We start from the raw sequence: 17764 nt of genomic DNA, 5'->3' as shown, positions 1-17764 counted from the left end.
AAACTCCTTCCAACGTGAAATGACGCACGGTTTTTAGGTGATGACTTTGAACCAGCTCACAACTCTCAGTTGCTAAGAGTTCTATGTGTGATCCCCACCAAATGCTATTAAAAGACATAGCCCAATTTTCTCCCAGCAGCACTGGTGTTAGAACAAAAACTGAAAAGTAATTTACTCAGTTTACTCAGTTACTGTTTTTGTCTTCTAAGAGGCAGTGGTCACCCTTTCCACTACATCATTGCTAAATTATATTTTTTGAAAATCCAATAACTGAACTTTTTTTCTTCTTCCTTCTTTCTTTTCTTCTTCTATACAGCGCAACTTCAACTTTCTGGATCGCCAACCCCAACAACAACCTCATCAACTGTGCTGCTGCAGGCTCAGAGGTGAATTTCTAACATCCTTTTTCCTCATCCGCCTCTCTCTGCCTTTCCTTCCTCCTCCCCTCATTTCTCTCCAGGTGGAGGTCTATCTCATTACAGCATTGCCAGGTCAGATTAATGGCTGAGTACTGCTATTAAATTTAGAATCAAGAAGACAACAGACTCAGCCACTGCCTCACTTTCATTATGATAGAGTGCTAATTATGATCGGACTTCTGGGGTTTTACAAAGTTTTATAGGGTGGAATGCAATCTCATTAGTCCTTGCCAATGTAATAACCGCTGTCATTTGCATACCTGGGCAGAACAACACAAAAACAGACAGGCTGACACATAGAATGTTAAAGTCATGTGTTACGGAGTGTTTGTGGGCTTATGTACGAACAAAAATACTAGGAAACACTAGGAAACTACACATTTGCATAGGTTTCATGTTGTTCTACATTTATACTAATTAACAGCCTTTTTAAAATATGTATATGTCTGTGTGTGATCCCTTAGGAAACAGGTTTCTGGTTCATCTTCCACCATGTACCCACTGGTCCCTCAGAGGGCCTGTACTCGCCTGGACACACTGAACACACACCTATGGGCCAATTCACCAACAACAGAGCCCATTCCAACTACAGGGTGAGTCTGAGGGCACTCTTTTTTTCACAGAACTCTGTAAGTCAGGATATCGATTTGATTTGTTTGAAACTCATTGCTTCCAGTTTTTATTGTAAAGAATTAAACTTCGTCTGCATTCATTTTCAATATTGAAGATACAACATCACATCGAGAGCTATGAGGAGATAAAACTAAAATTACAGAATGCAGGATGTGACCTGCTAAGTAACAAAGAGGGGAAAAGCAATAGGCGAATAGTGAGAATAACAAAATCAAGGACAGACCACAGAAACAAAGGAAACAAAGGAAAGTGTGCCAAAGGAGAGGGAGGACAGGGTTTAGAGGCGCCTGTGGCATCAAGCTCAGCACAGCTCCACTCAAGTGGAGAGATATATGAGGCACTGGGTGGAGAGGAAATGTTATCCTTATCACCCTTCTCTTTCTGCACTCAACAGTGAACTCTCTTCCCTACCATCCTTCTTCACTTTTAATTTGGATCATCTTAATAGGAGCATAACTCATGTCAGGCTGCCACCCCAGGATGTTTGGGAGAGAAGAGGTTGTGTCAAAGCAGCAACACAGCGGTTGTGTCTTTGTTTTGAAGAAGCAAGCAGGCTCAGGATGGTTTTTATCATCAAGACAGTTCTTTCTCAGGAAAAGTTACAGTATCACACTTTTAAGAGTTTTGAAACATCTGGGGCTTGTTTGCTAGCTTCTTTCCTTTGATAGAAGTTGCACTGAATGGTTCCAGCCTTGTTATGGAAAAGGAACCACTGAGTGAGATTTGAGACAAATTTGATTTGGTACATATTTTCTTGATTTAAGGGGACGTACAAAAATTACCATTTTTAAATTAGTTTTGCTCATCTTACCTTGTATTCAGGAAGAAACTTGTTAAGTTTTTCTAGAGTGAAATATTTTTCAATATCAAAAGAGATATACAATGAGCAAACTCCACAGGTGTTCAACCCTCCAACAGATCATGTACTATACCTGGAGGGTAGTCCTCAGTGACAGTCTTACTCAAATACCAACACCTTTTCACTCCACAGCACAAAGTGGCAGTTTCCAGTGCAGACTTCAAATGGACCTCATGAAGTTCCAGTGTTCTACACTCAAAAATACAAGCAGTCAGTGACTGAATTTCTGATTTCTTAGCCATGCAGAATCTACAGAAGTATTCACCAGAAAAAAAATCTACAAAACTGGCCAACCTATGTGCTCCTAGATTTTCAGCTATTACGCATGCCTTTGACTCGTTCAACAGACTGATGAATACACCTTTTTGCTGTTGCTCATGCCCATAATGTATATGCAGCATTATATGTGTTCTTCCTCTATGACTCACTCTCAGTCTCATCATGCAATATATGTAGCTCACATGTAGAACGCTATCCTTTGCTGCCACCTTGTGGATGGAAATATTTACAACTCAACTTCAACACAGACACATTGATCAAGCAACCTTAGACTGCAATCTAGCAACTTCAAGCTGTAACTTTGTATCATAAAACACAAACAACTTGCTCCAACAAAAAGTTTTTCTTCTCATTTTGTTTTACAAGCATATTTGTTGTTTCAATGTATCAGTGTAATTTCAGTTATTTTTGTTTGTTTTAAAGATTCAGTCTTTATGGAGCTTTAGCACTATCTGCAGATCCTCTCAGCACAGGTAGTGTGTGTGTCTGCTTAGCTGATCCACTGTTGTTTGTTACAGGTGGCAGTGGATCAGCTGATGGAGTGACAGCAGGATCTTTTTCATCTTTGTGCTCTTGCAGTGTCGCTTGTGTTTCAGGCAAACTCCTATGTTTCCTCCTCAGGATAGGACCATCCTCTGTTTTGACAGTGTAGGATCTTGGACCTACCTCCTCCAGAACAGTAGCTTTCTTGTTCCAGATGTTGGAATCTTCTACTCTCAATGTGTCATGTCTAGCCAGTGGCACTACACTTCTTGATGAATTATCATAGTTTGCTTTTTGTCTCTTTTGTAGATGTTTCAGTTTCTGTCTCACCTCCCTGTACTTCGTGTGTTGAGCAGTTTAGGCAAGAATGGCGTGTAACCTATGTCCCATAAGAGGCTCAGCAGGAGACTTGCCATGTTCCAGCGATGAGGCTCTATAACTTAATAAAGCTAGATAAGGGTTGGAGTTACTGTCTTTTGCCTTTTTGAGTATTGGTTTGACTTTGTCCACTCTGCTTAACCATTTGACTGGCCACACAGGGGGCTTGAAATCACATGTCTAGGATCATACTCCTCAGCTCTGGAACTCCTTGCAACTGTAGCAGGGTCCATAGATAACCACGGGGAATCCATTTCTTGCAAATACTGACTTCATGTATCTGATAACACACATAGCAGGTTATGAATGGCTTGTGGTCTCTCTCAGTCACAAATGGTGGTAGGCCATAGACATAGCTGTCAAATTTCTCAAATCCATACACAAGTCCTACATATTCTTTCTTAATTTGAGTGTTGCGATTTTCAGCTGTAGTCTTCATTCTGAATGTGTAGGCGATTGGCCTTCAGTCCTCTCCTTCAACTTCTAGTAACACAGCTTCAACATCATTTTTTGATGAGTCCGTTGATATCTTTGTTTTTTTTTTGGATGGGTTAAAGTACGCCAACACGGGCTCTGTGGTGAGTGTAGTTTTCAGCTGTGACCAGGCAGGGCGGCTGTGGCTCAGAAGAAGAGCAGGTCATCCTCTATTTGGAAGGTCAGCGGTTCGATCCCCGGCGCCCAAGTATCCTTGGGCAAGATACTGAACCCCAAATTGCTCCTGATGCTGGGTCATTGGAGTGTGAGCGTGTGCGTGAATGATTATTGAGTAGCAGGTGGCACCTTGTGCGGTAGCCTCAGCCACCAGTCTGTGAATGGGTTAATGAGACATGTAGTGTAAAAGCACATCGAGTGGTCGTAAATACCAGAAAAGCTCTACACAAATGCAATCCATTTACCACTCTTTTTCATGAATGTCTCTCCACTTGAACTCATATCCATCATGCAACAACTTTCTCAGGTTCAGGTTTGGAATGAATTTGCCTATGAAATTTATATCACACAGTAGTGTGTAGTTCCTAGAATACCAGTAAACCACTGTTGTGTCCACTGTAAAAAAACACAATGCAGGGGATGATGTTTAAAGTCTCACAGTCTTACAGGATGCAATAAGTTAAAATCAGCCACTTAAAATTAAAAAAAATAAAAGACAGCCGTTTGGTAAAAATATACAACTGAAAGGGTAAAATTACAATTTAAAATGGCTTAATTCTCACCAACAAGAGAATTAAAATAACAAAACCGCAGAGGTAGGAAGGTAAAACAAGCACTCTTAAGTGTACTTTAAAATGGCAATGCCAGAGTCCAATGCTTGTCTTACTGTTCAAAGACACGGTCCTACTTATTTTGCCTGCGTGGTAGACCTGGGGTTGTCAATATGGCCACGCCTCTGAGCAAACACTCGCTTACTTCAGTTGTTCTCTAATTTGTGCCATATACGATAAACTGGCGGGCATGCTGTTGATTAGCTCATCCGCATAGATGTTTGTGTCTTCCATTACATCATTGTCTGTGAGAGCGTGTCAGCAGTGTGCAGCACTTTACCAGGAGTAATGAGAAATGATGAAGAAAATCCATGAGAAAATCTCTAAAACCCTTGCATCCCCATGTCAGTCCCAATGCCTCCTTCTCCACCTTCGCGTACCTCTGCTGTCTCTGTCATTGAGCAAGAGGCGTATGCAACCGGTTTCCACTGCTCTCCTTCCTTCTGTAGGAGGACCGCGCCAAGCCCATAGGATGATGAATCTGACAACAGTTTAAGCTCTTTATTGGGGTCATAAAGTGTCAGCACCAGAGGTGATGTGAGATCGTTTTTCAGCTGGTCAAATGCTTTTTGTTGCTTGCAGCTCCAAACCCACTGATTTTTCTTTGAGAGGAGGTCTCTCGGGGGCTTGTCCATCTCTGCCAACCCTGGTATGAATTTTTGCAGTTGATTAACCATCCCGAAAAAAATGCGGACCTTGTTTGCAGTCGATGGCTCTTTCATTGATTTGACTGCCTTTGTTTTCTGGTTCAACCAGGTCTGGTTGAACTCCATCAGCAGATAAAATGTGACCCAGGAATTTCACTTCCTTTCTGCCTAGCTCACACTTTTCCATGTTAAGTGTGATGCCGAATGGTGAATGGAATCTGGTGTTGTGCTCGTGCTAGTCTTTATGAAATGAGGACATCAGCCACGTGACATACTACTCCCTTCAGCCCTTCCAGGATCATTGACATCCTCTGTTGAAAATGCTCTGTTGCTGACGCTATGCCAAAGGGCAGTCTGTAAGTGCAGAAATGGCCAAAGGGAGTTTTGAATGTTGTATAGCGTGCTGACTCAGGTGACAATGGGATCTGCCAGAATCCTCTATTAGCGTCCAGCTTGCTGAAGACCTGAGCACCTGCTAGAGATCCAAGTGTTTGTTCCACTGAATGTAAAATGTATTTCTCTCTATATACTGCATCATTCAGGTGGGTGAGCTCCACACAGATGCGCATGGAGCCATTCTTTGTTGGAACCTGAACACCAGCCTGTAGGTTCCTCCACCCTGGAGATTACTCCCATGGTCTCCATGTGTTCAAGCTCCTCTTTCACTTTTCCAAGTAAAGGGATAGGAACACATTTGGGGGTTGCCAGGGAAAGGGGAACTGCATCTGGCTTCAGTTTGATACTGTAGGGCTGCTGAAGCATTCCTAAAACCCTGACACAGCTTTGGATAGGATTCTGCCATCACAGATTTGTCAATACTGTCCACCCTGCTCACAAGGTAAAGCTTCACACTAACTGGTCTGCTTAACAAAGCTACGTGAGGGTTTTATTACATACCCATCCTCTTGAATCACTTGCTCACCTTACAGAGTAACTCTCTGTACCTTCCTAAGAGTGAGTGATGTACCCCCTGGGCCAAACAGTGGTCTGCCTGTCTTTATCAACTGTTTGCTGTTCTCTGTGACAGTGCAGTGTGTTGCAGCTGGAATGACTGACACATCAGCTCCTGTGTCTATCTTGAACCTGACTTAATGATTTCTGATGGTCAAAGTGGTATACCATGAGTCTGTGCCTGTATCTACTGAGCCTAGGAACAAAGGTGTGTCATCAGAGCTGCTGTTGTTCTCAACTACATGTACAGCTTTAGCAGATTTGCACACACTTTAATGTAATTTCCTTTCTTTCCACATGTGTGACATGTCACCTCTCTGGCTGAGCACTCCCATTTTCCATGGGCTGGGGATTTTCCACATTTGTAGCATTGCTGGTGATCAGGTGGTGCTTTTGACTTTGTTGATATGTTTTTGGGCTGCTGTGTGGTCTTTTGCATGAGCGTCGTGTTTCTTACTCTTGGTTGTCACTGCATAATTTTTTTCATTTTAAGATTCCTCTTTGAGGTTTGTTTGTTGTCTTTTTATGACTTCAGACTGTCTTGCCATATTGACTGCTTTTTCTAGCATTGAGTCCTTGTCTCACTGCTTTCTCTCTGCTAGACAGGTGTCTCTCAGTCCGATGACAAGGCGATCTCTTATCAACTCATCATGAAGTGGTTCATAGCTGCAGTACTAGGTTATACAGTGCAATAATGATGGAGTCTACAGTCTCGTTAGCTTGCTGCACTCTTTGATTGAATCTCACCCGCTTGTAGATTATATTTTTCCAGGGTACGAAGTATGTTTCAAATGTCTCTTTAACCTTGCTATACTGTTGTCTTTCTCCATCCGTTAAAACCTGACCTTGCAGAATTTTGTCTGTGCTATCTCCCATGCAGCAGATCAGTGTATTTACTTGGTTAACTTGTGAGCTCAGATGGAGGTAACTGGCCATACTAAATCTTTCAAACCTTCTTATTCACTTTTCCCATTCCTGGGGTTTTGAAAAGTCAAATGCTTCGGGAGGTTGAATGGTGAATGTGGCACTGGGTGGAGTGTAGCCGGCAGGCTAGCCGCTAGCTGGGGGGGCTGCACTCCTTGTATGCTTGAACCGTTGTCTTACATCTTGCTGTTCACGGATGCACATCTTGACTTTTATGCTCTCCTCTTATTGATTGTTACACTCACTTTTACTGCTGCCGCATTTCTGACACCATGTCGTGTTGGGGCGTTAAGGATTCAGCAGTCGGTTTTGAAGTGGAACACCACAGTCTTTATTGCCATACATTTCAACGCTGGCTCGCTGTCAAGCTAATTGTATCAGTCTAATAACCGCTCTCTTCCTCAGGCCTACTTCATGTCGATTTCAAAATAACAGCATATTGCCATGTTTACTTAGCCTACATTCCACCACAGGTTTAGGGTAAAACAAGTCAAAAAAATTAAAATAAATTCAGGTTCTCTGACTTCACGAAATGTTCCAGCATTGAAAGTCCAGTGTTCCCCCAGCAGTGAGCAGTCATATCAGACTCATAGCTGTAGCGCACAGGTGATCCTCTGTCCCTCAAGCACCAGTGCAAACCATCAGAAATACGTATAAATAAATACCTGCAGACTCCTTTCTGAGATCTGAAGGTGTCTTCTGCAGATAAATGTAATAAACCCACAGTCACTTAGCTGCATCACTTTCTGATTGAATAATTTAAGATTGTGATCTGTATCATGATTATCATAACAATTATTTTTACGTGTTTATGATTGCAAAATGCAAAATGGCAATTTTTCCCATGTATTTACAGATAATGTTTGGGAATAAAGAAACAAACAAGTTGAACAGAACAATCATACACCTAAATATTAACTGCAATTAATTAGCCTATGTGGCAGTTTTCATTTTAAGCACCTATCTGATAGACGAGTAAATCTATACACATGTAAGCCTACAAATACAGATCTATAAGATACATTAGAAAAATGAAACTGAAAAGCATGTCAGATAGTGAATGTAATTATTTTTTTATTTATTTACCAGTCTTTCCATCTTCTGTACTTATTACTGCTTATACATAGATTTATTTTCATGCTTCACATGCATGACTACAATGCATTGTGGGTGATATAGAGTGGAGTGACCATCGTTGTTCACTCACTCCCTCACCACTCTGAGGGTCCATCTCACCAAGGTAACTTCAGTTTTTTAGAGAAATGGAGCCCATAAGCCCATAAGATGGCGGCAGGGATTCCCCTGAAGGCATGTGCTGAGATGAAGGGCATGTTGAGCAACTTTTGGAACACAGCGATACAGTTCCCTCATGCACGCACATACCTATCAATCTGTCACGCTGGGCTGTGCAACATGTATCAGGACTGCAAAAGAGAAATTTCTGTTCCCTGCTACTGAACCTGACTACTTTGAAGAAGCCAATAAACATGTTTGACAATGCACTCTTCGCATGAAGAGATAACAACTCTAAAATAATTCTTTCAGCTCAACTAAAGGGTCAGGTTTTGAACAAAAATTATAATAGCTAGAGGGCAGCTTGAGTTAATATACATTTGTTGCAGCCCAATGGAATATATTAACATACTGAGTCTGACTGGTGTCTGAAATTCCCTCATTGGTCCTTGGTAAATCAAATCTTAAGAGTTGTGCTATGACCCCTTGACAATGTAGTTTTTCCTCCTTTTTTCCAGGCTGGAATGATCCTTGATAATGGAGTAAAGACTACGCAGGCAAATGACAAGGACAAGAGACCCTTCCTATCTCTAACTGGAGCCAGGTCAGATTCCTCATCCCGTAACAAACACCCTCTATGACAGGCTGAAATCACACCCAGTAATTCAGCATGATGGATTTCAAGTCTGTCAAGGCCAGTTTCCTGTTGATGTTTTGTAACTGACCAATGCTGGGATTTGGTATAATACAGAAGCAGAGCAGGGAGTGTCATTTTAAATCTTTTGTGAGTGAATATAACATTATTTGTATTAAAATCAACTCAAGTAGAAGTGAACACCAGTATGTGTAATTGTTAGTCCTTTGTGGTCAGTTTAATCAGACCAGTCTCTCATCATAACCTTATTATTGCGATATGAATTAGGGCTGCAGCTATCGATTATTTTAGTAATCGAGTAATCTACCGATTATTCTTGCTATTAATCACGCAATCGGATATGCGTGCAGAAATGTTTTCATTTAATTACTTTTGCTTCATTAAATGGCAATAGTAATATACCGAGGAGAAAATAAGACAGTCTAAGGTCCCTTATAATGAATGAGCAATCATAATGGCCTTTTCCTTTAAAAATGTCAGTATTTTTATCAGTAATATTGCAAAAGGCTCTGTGAAGTGAGCACTGAGATAGTAAACCTCAAAACTAAACCCATTTAGTGCATTTAACATCCACCATATCATTCTGGGTTTTAATGAGACATTAACATTTTTTGAAATGCAAAAGGCATTATATCCATCTAAACACATTTAGTGCATTTAAGTGCTTCACTACCTAGGCTCAAACTAAGGCATAAACATTGCCTTTAAGTTGTGTAATATAGCTTTCAGAACCACAATTTTCAAGTTTCAGGCATAATGTAAGCCTTTACAGGCTTCTTTCTCTATCAGTAATATTGCAAAAGTCTCTGTGCAGGGAGCACTGAGATAGTAAACCTCAAAACAAAACCCTATATATATATATATATATATATATATATATATATATATATATATATCCCCCAGAAAAAAAAAGTACTTGAAAACATATTTCTGCAAATTCAGCATCACCTGCACGTCTGTATTAGTTAAATAGGGAGGGTAAAGAACAGCACAACTTCTTCTACAGATGCCAACAAGCCCACCACCATTCCAAGTTAGAGAATGGGTGAAATCAAAGCCAAATCTGCTAAATCTGCCCCTGATAACAAGAAAAGCAATGGAAAGCAGCTGGATGACAGGTCTGCCTCTGTCAATCTGCTTTGGTGGATTTATTAATCAGCTATGTGATCAGCCAGGTGTGTTATTTGTTTTTATTAGGCCTACTTTTTGTCAGTTGTTAAAAAATTAAAATAAAAATTAAATAGAAAAATTAGAAAAATTAAATACTTGGGCTCATTTACTTTGGTACTTTGGAGCAAGGTGGCACTGAGAGATTATGTTATGTTGAAAGGTCTGATAGCAGAGGGCATGAAGCTCTGCCCCTTTTTGTTTTGTATGCTGGAGCAGCAGGTCTGCTGCCAGAGGGAAGGGTCTGAGAGCACATCTATTAACAGATGCTCCTCTGTGTTTGTGTTTGATACATGTGTTATTTCAAACTGAACTGTGGGACCTGCAACCTGTATATCAAATAAAAAACAGGACTGAAATGTAAAGGATTATAAATTCAAGTAAGAGTGGACTTTTTACTAAGTTACTTTGCAGCCCTGAATAAACAGCAGTAAGCAAATACATTTAAATGCAATTGTATTATTGTAAGCAAACACTGTTTCTCCACTCTGTATGTCTGTGGTGTTGATGGTGCCATTCAATTGTATAGGTATGGCCCCCACCAGGATGCTGATCCCTTTAAGCCCAGAGTCCCTGCTCTAATCCATCATTTCATAGCCTATAAGAACCAGGACCACGGAGCCTGGCTGAGAGGAGGGGATGTCTGGCTGGATGACTGCCAGTGAGTACTGCATTCATTTTTCAATATAATAATATTAATATCAATAAATAAGTGAGTTAATATATGTTGGTCTGTGTGATGTTTGTCAACTTCCAGTGCAACTGAATGTCATTCAAAGTCCTCACTGTGACTTTTTGGTAGCACAGGTTGCTTTTCTGCACATTTGACGACAAAGTCAAGAAATGTAACTTTATAGCCATTAGTGTGTGTGGGTGTTTGTGTGTCTGTGTGTGGAGACTGTTGCTGTAGTGATAATATTCTCTCTCTTCAGATTTGCTGATAATGGCATTGGCCTCACTCTAGCAAGGTAAGACCCCCCCCCCCCCCCCCCTTTTTTTTCAGAGTAATTGGAAAACAGTCTGTTCAGGATACACTGGGAAACAGAGCACTTTGATGCTAATTCAGGGGTGCAGTGGTTACAGAGATGGAAACTGATGAGAAGTTTTCAACTGACTTTACAAAGCAGGGTGCCTATGGGTGCATACAGTACATCCACACTACACATATCTGCATACATTTCTAAACCCAGTATTTTCTCTGTGTTAGTTTCCAAAGTTCATGACTCTCAAAATGCCTACTTAGTGTTTCAGTATATACAGGGTGAAGGGATCATGAACAGAATATAATATAAGGCTGTGTATTTGTTAAGTTAAAAAGATGACCTTCAGTTGCCTTACCCTACTGTAAAGACATGGAAGTACAACATAGCAGGCTCCCTTAAAGTGCTACCTATGTCGCTACAAATGGCTCATTCCAACCTAACTAGTACAAACAATTGTTATTTTCAGGTGATTATATACTAATGAAAACATTATTGGGTTTGAATGTTGCAAAGCATTGCACTTCCTATTGGTGATATTAACATTCTGTTAATAACACAGTTATGTTAATTATCGAAGTCTATATAATAATAATGATTATAATTATCACATCTTTTAATATCATAATATCACTTTCCATTTGCATGAAGGTAAGTAGAAAATGAAACTAGGAACCATATATGGAAATGATGTCTTCATGCTTCACATGAAATTTTATCCCAGTTGTCCTTATGGTGGCGCTAGTATTTACTGCAAAAAGAATGATGATGAATGTATTTACTCTCTGACAGCAAAATGTCGTCAGCTACAACATGTATTCTGTTAAGAGAAAAAAATGTCAGATAAGACAAATGATTTCCAAATCTCTGAAATTCAACAAAAATAAAAAGTTCATCTGAAGAGTCATATTGTTGAGTCATCTTCTGAACCAATCGAGAGCCATGCGTTTCCCATCATGCCCAGGGCCTTGAAGTTGGTGGAGAGTAACTGCAGCACCTGGCTCTAAAATCTCAGTCTCTTAATGTCGCGAAATTATCGTCGTACACTTTTGCATGACGTCAGAGCAAGTCAGGATGAGCTTGGACACAAATCCTACCAGCATGCATTACGCATTGTTATGACTACTGTATTTCCATAATTAAAAGCACATACTTCAATCATTTATGAAGTCGTGCAAAATACTGCATTGTCAACAAGGTCCTGCAAATGTTTCACAATAAAATACCTTGTGTTGAAAACTGATGGAATTCCACTGACAGAAAAACTGTCTTTTTAAAGACTTTTTTAAAGTTATTTTTCACGTGCTTGCTACTGCTAGGAATACCTACACGAAGAAAGATCTCCTTGCACAGGAGGACTAAAGCCGTGATTAAACACCCCATACCAACTGAGCTAAAGAAGCTCTTCTGTGGGTGTCGAGCCGGGGCAAAGATAAAGGCTAAGAGGTGGAGGTAGACTTTTTTACCATCGATTCTCATGTGAAACGCCAACTGCCTGACCAACAAAAGTGATGAGCTCAGGGCTCTTGTGGAGAGCCAGAGAGAATACAGGGAATGTAGTCTTACGTGCTTCATAGAGACATGGCTATGTGGCAGCATCCCCAATTCCTGTGTTTATTTACCCGGCTTCACAGAGATATGACAGCGATTGGGAAAAGAAAAGGTGGGGGACTAATTTTATTTGTAAACAACAAATGGTGTAACCTGGAACATATTACAGTGAAGGACAAGATCTGTTATCAGGACATTGAGATGCTGGCAGTGGGTCTTAGACCATACTACCTCCCAAAGTAACACTCGCACATTGTCGCCATTGTTTACATTCACCCAAGAGCCTCGGCAGCAGTTTCGTGTGACGTCATTCACATGACTGTCACGAGAATAGACTCAGCACCCTGATGCATTCATCATGATATTGGAAGATTTCAATCATGTCACTCTAAGCACCCATCTCACTGGATTCACACAGTCAACACGACAAAATATCCTTGGGCGAGACCGTAAATTGCAAATTACCATATTGCTTCTTCTGGCTGTTCCATCAGCGTGGCAGTGCGTGTGAATGGTTAAAAAAAAGGGAGTAGCAGGTGACACCTTGTACAGTAGCCTCACTTGGCAGTGTGTGTGTGTGCGCGCGTGTGTGAATTTGTGAATGTGACTTGTAGTGTGAAAGCACTTTGTGTGGTCAAAAATGACTAGAAAAGTGCAATACAAATGTGATTCCATTAATTATTCACATCACTGAATGATAGAAATGACATTTGGCACATAAATTATATACACAATGCATTATGTAACACACTGGTAGGCTGCATATTAGGTGACTCATTTTAACTTAGCCTCATATATTAGAGCATTATTTACTCAACAAAGAAACACAGTTTTAATCCCACAAGTAATTGTGACGTTTGAGTAATATTCTCACATTCTTACTCTCAAATCAATTTAACAATTTTACAGTATGGTTGCTACTACAGAACTACTTTAGCAATACTATCACCACACTTACAACTACTACATCAACACTTCCAGACTCTAACTCTCTCTATCTGTGTGCGCAGTGGAGGGACCTTTCCAGATGACGATGGCTCTCATCAGCAGGTGAAAAACTCGCTGTTTGTGGGTGAAAGTGAAAATCATGGAATGCCTCTCCCTGACAACAGGATCTGGGGCCTCGGAGGCTCTGACCTTACTGGCAGAACTCTGCCACGTGGAATGTAAGTGCCAGTTGCATGATCTGAATCCCCAAAGATGCCTTTTAGCCTGCCTAGCCTAGCTTAGCTTAGCAGGTAGAGCTAAAGTTACCACAAATCCTGTAACATCTGTTTTCACACTTTTATTTCCCATGAAATACAATCCACAAAGGTTGTATACATACAATAATTTCCCAACCCCAAAACAGTTTGTAGCCTAATGAAAGCTACATTTTAGCCTGTATAGCTTAGCTTAGCTTAGCAGATAGAGCTAATGTTTAGCTTAGCAGATAGAGAAATTCCTGTAACATCTTTTTTTTTTTTACACATATTGCTTTCCCATTACATAGATCCAACGGAGGTTTAATATATATTTAGTAATAAAATGTGCTGAAAATCCAAGCAAACTTCTGCATGTGGTTGCTGCATGGGTTGCTGTTTAAATGGCTTTAAAATGGGCATTTTCTATTTTCTTCATGGGTGGGTATCTGCACAGCACACTGAATGACATCACAATCGAGAATTGCTGCTGATTTGTTGGTTGTAATGTGAATCCTGGACAAACAAGTTGATCCAGGGACAACACTTACTTGTCACTTTCTTGCTTGTCTACAAATATGAACATATGAACCCTCAAGGACCCTCAGGACATCAGGGGCCAGCCTACTGAGAGTCCCAAGAGTCAGAACTAAACATGGTGAAGCAGCATTTTGTTCTTATGCAGCACAAACCTGGAATAACCTCCCAGATGAGGTTTGTTCCCTCCTCCCAAAGGACAGTGAGCTCAATGATGAGGACCCTTTTGCAGCTGTGAACCACATCGCAACATCTGGTCTGAATGTTGTCTGTGTAATCTCAGATGGAAAGACTGGGTGCTTGCCCAGGTCGATGCACATTTCCCATTCTTTTCCAGGTATGAGCAGAGATGTTGATTTTCCTGCATTTTACCTCTGCTGGTTCTTTCCTGGTTTGACAAAAGGGATGAGCAGCCAGTTGTGACACAAGGAATTATTTACTTCCACTCTGTATTTCTCGAGCAGCTCCGCTAGTTTCCACAGCACCAGGTTATGCCACCATGTGAAGCGACCTTGTGCCTGGCCACCTTGCACCCCAACAGAATATGCTGGAGGGCCTGTGTTGGTTATACTGTATAGAGGGCACTTCTCCTCGCTTCCAAACTACTGAGAGAGGTTGTGGGGACAGGGAAGGGTGTAGTACGCTGCCCTTATCAGAAAGCTGAGACATGCTTTTGGAGTTCACCAGATTTCTGCCCAGCTTATGACTCTGCTAGTGGTGTCTTCCCATCTTTTCCATGCTCCTTGTCTTCCTGGGACACTGCCTTGATGTGGTAGTGCTCCTAATCCACCCGTGTGACTTCCTCCAAGACCATGATCTTCCTCTGCTCCCCTGTGGCTTTGAACCTGAACTGGACTGGTTCTCGCTAGCCCAGTCCTGCCCAGCTATCTTGGACTCTCTCTAGAACCTCTTTATGCTGCAACCTGCTGATGGCTTGATCCACTTCTACAAACGAACATGTGCCCTCCACTAATGCCCCGTGCAAACGTCCACCTCCACTGTCTTTATCAAGTGGTCCCTGGATACCCTTAGCTCAATTGCAAGTTAATTACATATATCTATTGATTTAGAAACATTAAAATATGTAAAGTTTGTTTAAACTTTTGTTTGCATACGCACTAGTGTTCGGGTTATGGTCAGGTTTTTGGAGTGCCCTCGAATGTGTTTGCTCCTGTAAATGTCACCTCCTTGTGTCGGAGACCTGACCCTTTCCTGGTTCATAAGGACCTAGATATGCTAGCTGAAATACTCTAACAAAAACCTGGATACTGTAGTAGTAAACACTTCATCCATATTTCTGATAATTGTTTGTCATTTTTGCAGCGGCAACCTAAACATGAGTAAAAATATGATGAATGACATAATGATGTCATGATGGCAAGTGAGCTTTGTATCAACAAAAGTAGTGGAGGCTCTCTGAGGCCCCTCTCAACTCTCAACTCTAAACTCAATGTTTACTATTATGTCTTCCCCAAGAAAAAGCAAATTGGGGTTCCAAAAAGAAAACAGAAAGGAAAGGGAAACAAAGCAAACTGCCTTAATAAAATAAAAAATTAACACGGTGCATGAGAGACACATGGATCAGGAGAGGAAAGGCAGAAGGCCCTTTGCTCTTGAATAAGGCACAGTATTTGGTGCTAGGCCTCTGGCAAGGGTTTACTTCAAATCAATTCAGTGGGGCTTTATTGGCATGAGAAACATGTTTAAATTGCAAAAGCAAATATGAAATAAAAACAAAAACTACATGTACAGTATGTAAAGATTTAATGGAATTTGGTTTATATACACATCGCTGTTGGTTAGGTAACACCATTGACACATCCACCAAATGAGGGAAAACATACCTCAAGGCCCTTTGCACACATGGCCTACAGCCATGATGATTACTGTCAGACATGAAGGACCCGTATGTAGGTGAGACTAAGTGGTGTCAGTGGTAGTAACCACCACCATGGTGTGTTAATAAAATACAGAAGTCACAGATCTTCCCTTCACCAGTTTAATGGCAGGTTATTAGAGTGAGTGAGCTGTGTAGTAGTTGTTTCATTCCCACACACAGGTAGTCAAAAGGCAAAGAAAACACTCAGTAAACAGGTAAACTCAGTCTTCTACAACTTATTCCTGTTTCATTTCTGGCATTTAGCAATGTAGCATTCTTGCTTGCTAATTACTTACTGCCACACAATGAGTGCATGAAGCAGACTCTGTCAACTAAGCACATCACATGAAAACACGTGGTTCAGGTAAATAATAACAGAATGTGATGGGACTTGAAACCATGCTACTTGTGTTGAAGCATAGAACTTACATTCCTCAAATTCAAAGCTAGCTTAGCTAGTGACTGCTGTGAATAGGGCAGCTGACAACAAGGGACCATGTGACTGCTTGGAAAGACAGCTGGCAGGAGGGAAAGACCCCAAAGGTGCTGACATGGGCTACCAACCCAGGGCGGCAGTGGTGAGGTGTAGTAGCCTTTCTACAATAACAATAAGCTACAGCCAAAATAGGAAAAATACCCCAAGAGTCAGCGAGGGCAGGGGTGGAAGATGACTCACAGGTGGATTTCACGGCAAAAGACATCGGAACGGACAAGACTATGCATCGGATACGTGACTCAGTGAGGGATAGGGGCACAGACCTATCTGCTAGGGTTAAAACTAGTAGCATTCAGGTGGGTGAGATGCTTCAGGCTTGTCCTTGTGGCTGGCAGGAAGTAACATCAGTCAGAGGCCTTAAAACTCATCAAGGAAGGAAGAGATGTTTAGCAGAGGAAGGGCAGAGTGGCCACATCGATCAGTACTTTTTAAGCAGTCAGTCGAGTCAGTCGGGTGATGTCCAGCGGCAGGTAGAAAACCACAGTTCGCAGGATATCAGTAACACTGCGCCTGAGGAGGAGGAGGTAGTGAGAGGGGAAGCAGTTGACACTGCGGTCAGCTGGCCAGCCAAAGAGAGAACCATGGAGCAGAAGGCTAGAGTTAGATGGCCAAGGGCAAATGATAGTAAAGAGTGGGAGATGGTTAACAGTGACTTGTTGGTAATCTTAAGTGGGCTTAGAGGAAATGTGGTCGAGACATCTGAAAAGATGGGAGATGTGATTTACTCATATGGTGCAGAGAGATTCGGGGTGCATGACAGAAAGAGGGGAAAGAGAGTACAGGTAGGCAAGTCTAGTAGGCAAAGAGAAATAGAGAAGTTAGTTAAGAAAAGGAGACAGTTAAGAAAACAGTGGAAAAAGTGACAGACGAAGAGAGGGGGGGAATTAGTGTTTTGCAAGAGGAGTTGAGAGACAGGATATCAGCACTTAGAAGGGAGGGCAGGGGGTGTCCTCATCCTTAAGGAGGAGTCCTCAGATCTTAGCCAGTTTCGGATGATCTCTCTCCTGAATGTAGAGCGGAAGATTTTCTTTAGTGTAGTAGCGCAGAGATTAGCAAGGTACTTAGAAAGAAATGGGTTAATAGGCTCGACGGTGCAGAAGGCGGGGATACCAGGTTTTTTAGGGTGCTTAGAGCATATTAGCATGATCTGGCACCAGATTCAAGCAGCCAAGAGGGAGAAAAGAGACCTGCATGTAGTATTTTTGGATCTGGCTAATGCGTTTGGTTCAGTGCCACATAGCCTTATTTGG

At 41.4% G+C, this 17764-nt stretch overlaps 1 protein-coding gene across 3 annotated transcripts in view; it reads left to right on the top strand.

Annotated features, from left to right (window-relative positions):
- The window catches only part of LOC121941822 (cell migration inducing hyaluronidase 1), a 141767-nt gene that overhangs the window by 86988 nt on the left and 37015 nt on the right, over nucleotides 1–17764 (top strand). For all 3 annotated transcript variants that reach the window (XM_042484707.1, XM_042484725.1, XM_042484717.1), the window contains exons 15-20: nucleotides 317–386; nucleotides 884–1012; nucleotides 8587–8672; nucleotides 10420–10551; nucleotides 10823–10858; nucleotides 13432–13587. In XM_042484707.1, the coding sequence (XP_042340641.1) occupies nucleotides 317–386; nucleotides 884–1012; nucleotides 8587–8672; nucleotides 10420–10551; nucleotides 10823–10858; nucleotides 13432–13587 (609 nt within the window). The remainder of the gene's footprint in view (nucleotides 1–316; nucleotides 387–883; nucleotides 1013–8586; nucleotides 8673–10419; nucleotides 10552–10822; nucleotides 10859–13431; nucleotides 13588–17764) is intronic.

Source organism: Plectropomus leopardus, chromosome 1, assembly GCF_008729295.1.
Source record: "Plectropomus leopardus isolate mb chromosome 1, YSFRI_Pleo_2.0, whole genome shotgun sequence".
NCBI lineage: Eukaryota > Metazoa > Chordata > Actinopteri > Perciformes > Serranidae > Plectropomus > Plectropomus leopardus.
The sequence above is the reverse complement of the archived record's forward strand: the minus strand, read 5'-3'. Positions and strand labels throughout refer to the sequence as shown.